This window comes from Syngnathus typhle, linkage group LG2, assembly GCF_033458585.1.
Source record: "Syngnathus typhle isolate RoL2023-S1 ecotype Sweden linkage group LG2, RoL_Styp_1.0, whole genome shotgun sequence".
NCBI lineage: Eukaryota > Metazoa > Chordata > Actinopteri > Syngnathiformes > Syngnathidae > Syngnathus > Syngnathus typhle.
In genome coordinates this window covers 11,138,374-11,148,833 of record NC_083739.1, presented here as the reverse complement: position 1 = coordinate 11,148,833, position 10,460 = coordinate 11,138,374, and the positions used below count along the sequence as shown (strand labels likewise).

Below are 10,460 nucleotides of genomic sequence, written 5' to 3'. Positions count from 1 at the left end.
TGACTCTCAAGGCTTTTATTCTTCTCCATTAAAATGTGCTCTAAAAAATATTTCTTTACATCATAGCCACATGACGCTGACATAATTTCACGGCCATGCATTGCTCACAGATAATACAGCGACACAAATACGTTTGAACAATTTGTACATAGATCATTTCGTTGTTTTGTTTTAACCAGGCTATCCTAATAATTTATCATTTACATTATTTTATCAATACTGAGTAGCTTTCCTGTGTTTTCTATCAAAAAACTTGCTTGAGCGCAGAGTCTCTCTCTCTCTTTTGTTGTTTTAAATAATCACAAATGAAATTGTAGATTTGTAAAGATAGGAAACAAGGCCTAAATTTTGCTGCTCCCATCTTAAGTTTCAACGCTGACTAATGCATAGACAGACAAGCACAGACATCACTGGGAGGAGAAAAGCAGACAAATTGGGAAATCTGTAATTCTTAAAACGTGTCCGTGAGCAAGCTGCTCAGAATTTTGCTGGATCGTTTACACTGATGAACAACGCTCACATCATATTTGTCCACCTTTAATCCACCACTTTCCTGCTCATGGTTTGACTATGTTGCATTGACATTTGCTGGATTAACAGAATTAGCATTAACCAGCAACTTCATTTGAGTTGAGGTCATTTGTGTTTGCTAATGTGTCTGCTGCATGCACCACATGCACGGATCAGCTACACAAATGGATCTTTCACAATTGTTATTTTCGGAGTTTGACATTTGAAATCATGCTGAGAGGCCCTAATGACTAAATAAATTAAATGAATTTTAGTGTGTAAAGTGCTGCCTCCATAAATTCAAATTATCTTTGTGTCTTTATAAGCACTATTTTGGGTTATTTCAACAAGACATGCCACAGGCATTTTAGATTTGGCTCTGGCCTTCCTGTATGGAGTTTGCATGTTCCCCCCGTGCCTGTGTGGGTTTCCTGCGGGTAATTTGTCTGATTCCCACATTCCAAAAACGTGCATGGTAGGTGTGAAATTGTTCATTTTGTTTATCTATGCTGTGCCCTTGCAATTGACTGGCGACTGGCTCAAAGTCAGCTGGGATAGGCTCTAGCACGCCTGCGACCCTCGTGAGGATAAGCGGTTCGGAAGATGAATGAAAATAAATGCTTATTAGTCTCATTTCAATACAAACATGCATGATTAGCAAAGCTAACTGATGCATTTGCGTTTAATTGGAATTCGCACACATTTCGGAGGTAGAGATAAATCCATGTAACAATCCAAATATAATAACATAATAAATTATAATAATTTAATATAAATGACCTTTTCATGTCTGTTACCTTACTGACATTTTGTCTAGATCAAGCTTAACACTGAACTTGGGTTTGCTTTTGTTGACACATCATTCGAAACCCTACTTAACATAGTCAGATGATTTCATGTTAAATATGAGTTTTTGGACACACCACATTCTGTACATGCATGTGTTTTCAGAGACGTCATAAAATGGGTTTGGCAGAGCATATCGTGGCACCCAAGAGGTGGAACACAAAGTGCTTATAAAAAAAAAAAAAATTGTGAGACTGGATGTTTTATGTGTGTTGGCGCTATTTGATGTTCTTCAGCAGTGAGGTGCGCGCGTTCACCACTGCCTTGAATGCATCTTCACTCCCGGGGGCCACACATTTGTCTGGGTGCAACAGTACCGCCAGCTTCCTGTAGGCCTTGTTGACCTCCTCCCTGAAAACCAACATGTAGGAAGGAAAAAGGTTTTCTACTCTCATCCAATCCCAGTCACTTTTGCAAGCACTTTAACAGATTTTTTCAAGAACCTCGGATATATATTGTGATCTATTTGTACATCAACTATATCGGATGAGAGAAAAAAATATTCTTCCACCAGAAAAAAAACTTTGATTCTACCTTTTTCCATTCATTAGTCAAGAGCAAAACATAGCTGAGGTGTACGAAATTCAGCCACTTCTCACATGTTCTGGAGAAAAATAGCAGTTTGTGTAAAAACAGCGACGATTATGCTTTTTAGATTTCATGATACCTCGAACATTTCTGCACAACTGCCAAATGAAATTAATGGACATTCACTTTCTTAGGATCCATTTCATAAAGAGGAACACAACAGTTACTCTCACACGAATGATCGCCGGATGTTGTGAAGTTCACTGCTGCCATCTAGTGGCGGAATTACTTATTAGCAGATGGGGGCGAGCGCTCACTTATTTTTGTGAGACAGGCCCAACCCCTCCAAACAGGCTGATTTTGGATGAGTTGAGGGTAACTACTGTAATCAAGACATCTGAGAAGCTCATGTCTATTTGGCCGTGGCCTATCAACTCACCGTGTGGCGCCGGGTTTGACCCCCAGCATATCCCAAGAGTCCTTGCTGTTTCTGATTCGTCTGATAGTGTCTGCTTGCTCTTTGGTGAAGCCTACGCTGACCTCTGACACAGGGCGCTTACCGCCATTTTCACACATGTCGGTAATGGAAGAGAAGAAGGCCTGCACACAAACAAAAACACAAAAGACTGAGTCTACATTCCAGTTTAGGGTCTGCTGAGCCTCCAGTATGTTCTCTCACCTGGAACATCTCGTTAATACCTTCTCCACTTTGCGCTGACGTCTCAAAGTAATGAAAGCCTCGAGACTCCGCCCACAAACGCCCCTCCCCCTCATCCACTACGCGCCGTTTCAACAGGTCCACCTGTGGACACAATCCGTTCACTTCATGACTTGTGCTTTTGCTGCAACTCAGCTCGGGGGGTTAGTCGGACCTTGTTGGCGCAGACCACAAACACGATGCTGTCCATGTTGGCCTGAGAGCCCATTTCCTGTTTCATTTCGCCCAGCCAGCTATCCAGGGCATCAAAACTGTCCCGAAGACCAACATCATACACCAGAAGCACGCCTTGACTGTCCTTGTAGAATTCATTCCGCACCTTGCAGAAGAAATAGATTTGTATAATATAATATGTGCAAACTGCATATAATTCTATTTATTTAATTTTTTTTATTAACTTGACATTCACAGAAAAGCATCGCAAGAGACTGCACAGCTACTCCTGGTTAATAAAAAGTTGACACTACTATAATGTCGATAACAGTGAATGAGTTCAATTTTATGGTGGCTGTCAATTACTTGCAGTTTTGTGCTATTTGCAGCAGGGCTCAGTCCGGCGATTTACTATTTTCGGGAAAATAAACCTTAACACTGAACTTTGTCAGACTCACTTCGTAGAAGAATGGATGGCCAGCCATGTCGAAGATATTGACTTTGATTTCTCTGTCGCGAACCTGCACCCTGATAACACAAGCCTTAATAGGGTCATATTGCAAATACATACAAATGCAAAACAGCACACAATTACTAAACTGAACACTTACTTGGTGACTCCGTAGTCAATTCCAATAGTAGCCAAATATTTGGGAACAAACCTCTTCTCACAATAACGTTTAATGATGCAACTCTGCAGGGAGAAATGAGAACGCCATTAGACCTAAATCCATTTAGTACTAAAAAATAACATTGTTAGAAAATACATTGATTTGTTATTCCTTGTAAAAAATTGTGTTTAAATGAACAGTTAATCAAAATCGAACTGACATACAAATGTAGCAGAATGAAAATTTATTAAATCTAAAGCACTACACAATTTGATATTTTATTTCACAAATACACAATGATTACAACGCGACACTTTTATTAGACTATTGTAAATCTGGCACTGGAGTTTTATTGTATAATTAATTTATTAATTTTCACCCATTAAGCCATTTATTGAATGAGAGAAAACAACCAAACGGTAAAACTAAATGAGAGTTAGCGCACAGCCTAACGACCACGCCCCTTAACGGTACACACGAATATTGCGGTGCAAATTACACTTAGTTAGGATAAGCGGTTCAAAAAATGGACTGATGAGTGGAATGCCAGTTTATTTATTTCCTTCTTTTTTATTATTATACATATAGTCTTTATTAATAACACGTTACAATTGTTTTCTTTCATGAAATTAGAAATGGTTCACATGCAAACAATACGTCGTCAAATTACCCATACATTCAGTAAACTACACGTTTGATTCCATCACTAAGTAACGTTACTAAATGATGACCATTGATTGATTGAATTGTTTATTTTGGCACGTGCATAGTGACTCTTCATCACAGTTCTCATTTTCTGTATTTCATTGATCAATAAAAGCTTATACCTTCCCGACTTCGGCGTTGCCAAGGCTTATTACTTTCACGCGGAGCGGCTTCTTGTTGTCTCGCCTTTTCGTTTCCATTTTTGTTTAATCCTTGAAAACTGAAACTTTTAGAGGAAGCAACGAGAAGGACGATGTTAACAACAAGCCCGTGCGGCTAAGGGCTAACATTAGCATTTAGCACGACCCATGGACACGCGACTGAATCTACGACACAAATACCGTTGTATTACTTATGATAAGTAATTATAATTATGTTGGGCACGATTGACATGATTTGATAATCTGTCGGATAAAGCATCATAAACACAGCGAGCAGACTCGCTAGCGCCATTGCCTAAATGCTAAAACGCTGTTCGCACGTGCACTTCCGCTCGTTCGTTTCAAAATAATAAGCCAATTTGAAGAATCAATCGTGCTCAAATTAAAAGCATGAATGTTATTAATGATTTCATTTTATGTTGTACGAAAAACTAAAGGTATTGAAATTAATCTAACAAAAAAAGGAATAATTGATTATGTGTCATGTCGTTTATTAATTAAAATTGGAGATACTGTTCGTTTTCCATTTACAAAGATAACTAAGCAGAGGTGGGTAGTAACATACACTCCATTACATTCACTTCATTATATTAAAGTAACTTTTGGGCTAAATTGTGATTGCCCAAGTAGTTTCTTTGCAATATTCTTAGTTTTTGTTTTTTATCAATCTGGCAGAGATCTAGGTGACAAAATACAATGATGGATAAAACTGTAAGGAGGAGGAAAAAAGGATCTCCCTGATTAAACCAACCAAACAACAAGATGAAGCATAGCCCAGTATTGTTTTGCTGTGCTTTTGCGCTGGTGGCCTTGGGGTGGTGTCACCAGGAAGAACCAAACAGCAGTAGCAGTAAATAAAACAGTCAAGCTTCAAAAAGGCAAACTTTCCGTCACTGGGCAACCTGTTCTATGAGGGTCAGCCACAGTCGGCCAGATAGATGCCCCACTCAAGAGCTGGTGATAGCTGGCGACCGACTGGTCTTGCTGATGTTACCAACTACCAGCAAGCAAGGCAAAACCCATGGTAGTAGCCCTAGTTTGTTAAACCTGACCCCCCCCCCCTACACACACACACACTAATGAAATTGCTTTTGCAGAAAAAAATATTTGTACATAAGTTTCAGTTTTGTTTTGTAAATACATTGAAAAAAAATAAGATTCAGCAGAAATGTCACTTTATTTTATTTCATTACACAATTATCTCATGTGTTATTATTTTATGATATAGAACAGTAGAGAATGATTAGATATTGAAAGGAACAATGAGCATGACATATTTCTAGCGGCTTGAAAATGGCTGCATCTGGATGGAATCGTAGGTGTCTCTGGTCGCTCTGCTGAGACCCTGAAGTCACATTTCAAAGGTGATGTTTCCGTGTGAATGGGGTGGGAATTCAGATAAAAATCGAATTTATTCGCTGAACATGAAATTGCACTCACCTGGTAAACCAGATCGTTTTTTCGGGGTCGCTATAGGAAGCAGCGAATGAACGTGAACAGTTGGATCATTTAAGTCACACGTTGAGATAAACAAGTAGTCAAAACAATCCATGTCGTTTGTTCACAAACAAAATATATATTTCAAAATTACTGATCAGATCTTTGTATACATCTTAAAAACAAATTTGGAAAAATGTGTATATCAGGGAACGAGTATCTCAAGTCACCACTATCTGAAAAATTCAATTGTTTTGGATTGCCAATGGAAAATGGAAAGAACAAACAATACATGGATTGCCATGAATGGTTCTGAAGCAATAAAGGCCACACGCACTTCTCTTTTAACAGGAAGTTCTTTGTATTCGTCTTCTGGTCTTTTGGTCAAGCCCTAAAACGGCACACGTGCAGACACACACAAACACACACTGATTTATTTTGTCTTCTAACGATAGACTTAACCCAGAGGTACTGGTACCGTGTATGTCGCATTTTCATTGTCCCAGCGTTTCTGTAGGACACATATAAGGGAGAAGTTTGTGAAACACGTTACACATGTACACTCCAGCTTACTGGGAAGTTAAGTTCTTTAGTTTTAACTGGTTATGCATTATTTTACGCTGAACAGTTCTTAAGAGCTTTCACTTCCACATACTATATGCTTTTTGGCATTTCCAAGATTATTCCTGAGATGACTTTCTTTGGGATACTTACACGCCCTCTCTCCAGGTCTCCTCTCAGCTGGCCACTTCCACCCTGACGAAGGCGAACGAGAGAGCGCCCATATTGTCACAATTTACATCAAAATGGCGACAGGAGAGGAGGAGACGCTCTGCTACTGTTTGTGGGTCTCACCGTATAAGCGCCGTCCGCCTTTGTTTTGAAGAACTGCACAGAGACGTTTAGAAGTGAAATGACTGCAGAAGATTGTGTGTGGTTAGGGTAAGTAGCAGACTGACCTTCTCCTTGATGAACATGGCGGTGATGACCAGGCCGTACAGACCCAGGAAGCCGTCCAGAATGTAACACAACTTGGGGTCGTATAGCGTCATCGTGGCATCTGCACATGAAGTTGTGCTCAGCGACAATCTTTGCCAATAAAAGCGTGCTTTTTCTGTCTGAGGAAATACATTTGTCTTCTTTTCTAAGAGGAAAGCATGTTCCTGAGCAGCCGACTTGCTAAAAACCACAAAGTTGCTTCCTGGTTGGTCGCTTCAAACAATCTATCTCATAGTTTGGTGATTACTTTGAACAATGAAAGGAAAACAATCCATTTGGACTCTGGTCAAAATGCATCGCCAGAGTTTAAAATGTGGATGAAATTTGTCAACTAAAGTTGACTTTCTTTTTTTCTTTTGAACCCATGAGGAGAATCATCTCAAGAGCTTCTCGTGTGCTTCAAAGAAGCATCGAGCACCAAATAAAGACAATTTGAGTTTGATGAATTGATGGCGTGTTTTACCTGCAGGCTCAATCGCCAAGACCAGCACGCCTGATGTCCACCACAACGCCATACCGACCTCCGTGGAGTCTCTCAAACAACGTTTTTGCTTTAAATTGGGACAGGAAGTGGTGAGTAGCAGCTGTGGCGGGAGACACAGCACCCACGTCGACTCACACAGTTTTGAAGTAGCGACATCTGACTCAAAGTACTGTTTATTACCTCCACCAAGCACAAACGTGTTATTTTTTTAGTGTGCTGCCATTGTAGACTGAGCCCGTATGTTTAAGTTCCCTAAATCACAGCATCTCAACTTTGGATTTATATTTATTTGCAGAGGACATGGGGACATTGTATTCAGCAACCTTTATTCACAAATAATATATTCATGTTCTCTCTAAAAATATAATTCATCAAAATGTTCAGGTCAAAAAACAAAAACCAACGTACAATTGTAAATGTATATATTATGGCACTGTATCAAAAGATTTAAGAACACTACATTCATGAGAAATTGGCAGATAAGTCACATATATCAAAACCACTGTCCTAGAAGTAGAGGAAGCCTAGGGAGTGACCATGGCCACCCCTCGCCACCATGTAGCTCCGCCCCTGTGTACTTGCACCATTTCACACTCTAACAACACCTCACTTCAACTAAACACTGTCTTTCAATATTTATAAAAAGGCAATCCAAACATTCATACGGCAATTACAAGCATGGCACTCGTAAATAACAGCAAATCAGCAATTCACTGGAAATAATTCGCAATACGATTCACTGCAAAGAACACACTAAATCCCCATGAACGTTACTTAGTTGGAGAGGCTTGGTAGTACTCATCGGGACTGACTGTCTTCACCCCGCCGAAATAATCCAGCACCCACACCTGTAACACAGAGGGGATGACAAGATATATATATTTTTTTCGTTGTACAACGAGTCCCAAATTTGGGTTGTACCTTGGTTGTCCACAAAATATTTGTGGACCGTTAGGTCAAATTAAGAAAAACCTTTTCGTACCTATGAGGGCTGGGGCACCAATTTAAAAAAAATAAAAATAAAAATAAAAATAAATAAATATAAAAACAGTAGAAAAAAAACAAACATACAACAGAGAGACGGGCGATAGCTCTGCATACCGCTATGCGCACACATTTCTGTATTTGTCTCTCAAGCACACACCCGTACTCTGGTACCTGTGTGATGTTGAGTTTGGCAAAGAACCAGTTGTGGTCTGAGGGCCAGTCCATCATCTCTGGGTGTCGAGTGAAGAGGGCTTTCTTGGCAAACTCTGCCTCTGTGCCGTTCACCTGACGAAGATAAGTAGGTGCACGTGAATGGTCTGACAATAGAACACGAATAGCGTGAGTAAGTGTCGTGCCTGTGGGGACACACCTCCAGCATAGATCCGGACAGGATGATGTGAGCGCACAGAGGACTCTGGGGGTCGAAGCCCTGCTGGCGGCAGTAGTCAGTCTGAGCCAGAGACATGGACAAAGACGCCTGAGGGTTCACCTGCATTGATACAAAGTTTTTGAATTGAAGCCCGTCCAATATGGAAGGGTTTTTGTTATGCTGATCACGATATTTAAAAAAAAAAAATCCAATAACCGATTAGTTGACCGATTATTTAAAAATATGTACAGTAAATAAAAGAACTTTTTTTCAGTTCATTACCACATACAACAAGAAAGATATGAATTACAGGCAGAATTGTCAACTGTTTTACATTACTTTGTATTTCAGTATTTAATTAACTTTACAACAGAGAGGAAAAAATATTTTGAAAAAATTGTTGAGATGCACATTTAATGCTCACATGTTCAAAACCTTTCACCATATGACATACTGACTGACCTTTGACCCCTCCTATATTTGGCAGCAGTAAAAAATAAAATGTCATCTGATCAATGTTAGGCCATATTTTAAACCACGTCACTGCATTTCCAACACGTGACTGGATGTCAAAACTGCTGATGCACAGTTGAAAAGCTGCTGAGTCATGGTGACTCTTCTTTAGTTGCATAACGTTTGCATGTAATATGAGCAAAATTGAATCACTTTTAGAAGTGTAGACCGTGCCAAGAAATATACATGTTATATCAGGGGTGGATTGCTACAAGAAAACAATTATTTTAAGTGGCATAAAAGGTTTGATGAATCATGTGAACTATAAATGATAACATCAATCAGGGGAAGATGTGCAAAAGTTAGCATACAGTTAAGGATTATACCAAGTTGTTAATTTTTCAACTGTGGTTGAGTGTAGAAATGTAAACTACAAAGTCCTGCAATTTTAGAACACGAAAGATTATACTTAATTACTTAAATTGTCACAGTTACGGGCACTTGCTTTAGGAATTGTTGGCATTTTGTGAATCACAATCAAACAACCAATACCTGCAGGTCCTGGACGGAGATCTCCATACGGGTCAAGTACAGGTAAGGCACTCCGGAGCTGCAGCCCGGTGGCCCGTCGCTTACCGAGAACACGTTGGAGAAGGGCTGCCCCGCTACCGGCTTGTGGCTGCTTATGGTGGCCATGGAGGCCCAGTCACACTGGTGGGCGACGAAGCGGGCGACCCGGGCAACCTGGTCGTGTGGAGGCAGGTGGAATCTCGAAGAGGCCACGGCGAGGCCGAGGAATAGCAAGAAGACACCCCGCAAGAAAGCTCTCATTGTCAGCTCTAGAATTCAAACTTTGAACGCCTATCGGGGAAGTAAGCAAAGAACGCGCAGGATGAAATTGTAAACAACTGGAGAACTAGAAGATCCGGTCCAGATTTTCGAAGTAACAGAGAGAAGCTACATCCGTAAATAAACTCTGGGACGTAACATACCAAATAGGAACGCGAAGATCCTGTTTATATTTTCGAAGTAAACGTCGCTAATATTACTCGAATCATTTCAAAATAAGATAAAATGATATTCAAAGCGCACCTTTGGTCGTGGGTCGGACACGATAAATATTTATTCAACACACTAAAACAAAACATTTTTAATAATACATTTAAATTGAAACTGACGTAAACTACAACTTAAACTAAAAAAATCTTAATGTAGTGACAGTTGAAATGATGAAAGCTTTGCTTGCTGGTCAGACGTTTTCTTTTCACTCTATCAGATTTCAACACACATTTTACACCGTGATTGCTAGGGGACAAAAAAAGACGTAATGCCATAACACCTTCAGATGTAGAAAATATCTTCATTCAGGTTAGGTGTAATGAATTAACTCAAAATCTAATCACAAACAAATGGATTGCTAGATAAGGACAACAGTTACTTAGTTGCCACCTCAAACCTAAGTATTTTTAAACTATTCAATTTGTCAGTGAATCTCTGT

The 10,460-nt window shown here is 39.8% G+C and overlaps 3 protein-coding genes across 3 annotated transcripts; all 3 read right to left on the bottom strand.

The window, feature by feature from the left end:
• Nucleotides 1-4,563, bottom strand: dnajc27 (DnaJ (Hsp40) homolog, subfamily C, member 27). The gene is made up of 7 exons (XM_061302637.1): nucleotides 4,194-4,563; nucleotides 3,367-3,449; nucleotides 3,214-3,283; nucleotides 2,757-2,921; nucleotides 2,564-2,686; nucleotides 2,324-2,484; nucleotides 1-1,707 (listed from the first exon to the last, which is right to left on the bottom strand). Exons 1-7 carry the CDS (start codon nucleotides 4,269-4,271, stop codon nucleotides 1,575-1,577), a joined length of 813 nt encoding a protein of 270 aa, XP_061158621.1. The 5' UTR covers nucleotides 4,272-4,563; the 3' UTR covers nucleotides 1-1,574.
• An 827-nt stretch (nucleotides 4,564-5,390) lies between these two features.
• Nucleotides 5,391-7,342, bottom strand: LOC133149964 (T-cell surface glycoprotein CD3 zeta chain-like; the record flags this gene model as incomplete). Its single annotated transcript, XM_061272202.1, has 8 exons — nucleotides 5,391-5,577; nucleotides 5,673-5,702; nucleotides 6,007-6,060; nucleotides 6,148-6,180; nucleotides 6,384-6,425; nucleotides 6,525-6,557; nucleotides 6,629-6,729; nucleotides 7,132-7,342. Coding segments are annotated over 8 exons (570 nt in total), but the record flags the coding sequence as incomplete, so codon positions are not given.
• A 119-nt stretch (nucleotides 7,343-7,461) lies between these two features.
• Nucleotides 7,462-9,925, bottom strand: creg1 (cellular repressor of E1A-stimulated genes 1). The gene is made up of 4 exons (XM_061302734.1): nucleotides 9,515-9,925; nucleotides 8,510-8,629; nucleotides 8,311-8,424; nucleotides 7,462-8,000 (listed from the first exon to the last, which is right to left on the bottom strand). The coding sequence occupies exons 1-4, from the start codon at nucleotides 9,791-9,793 to the stop codon at nucleotides 7,923-7,925; spliced, it is 591 nt and encodes a 196-aa protein (XP_061158718.1). The 5' UTR covers nucleotides 9,794-9,925; the 3' UTR covers nucleotides 7,462-7,922.
• Nucleotides 9,926-10,460: the final 535 nt, after the last annotated feature.

Bases quoted from the DNA above. Each gene is read 5' to 3' on its own strand.
- dnajc27 (XM_061302637.1), bottom strand. From the start codon at position 4,271: ATGGAAACGAAAAGGCGAGACAACAAGAAGCCGCTCCGCGTGAAAGTA. The intron at 3,450-4,193 runs GTATAAGCTTTT...TTCTCCCTGCAG, and splicing joins GCAACGCCGAAGTCGGGAAG to AGTTGCATCATTAAACGTTA. The intron at 3,284-3,366 runs GTAAGTGTTCAG...TTGTGTTATCAG, and splicing joins ATTGACTACGGAGTCACCAA to GGTGCAGGTTCGCGACAGAG.
- creg1 (XM_061302734.1), bottom strand. From the start codon at position 9,793: ATGAGAGCTTTCTTGCGGGGTGTCTTCTTGCTATTCCTCGGCCTCGCC. The intron at 8,425-8,509 runs GTGTGTCCCCAC...TATCTTCGTCAG, and splicing joins TGTCCGGATCTATGCTGGAG to GTGAACGGCACAGAGGCAGA. The intron at 8,001-8,310 runs GTACCAGAGTAC...TCTGTGTTACAG, and splicing joins CCAAACTCAACATCACACAG to GTGTGGGTGCTGGATTATTT.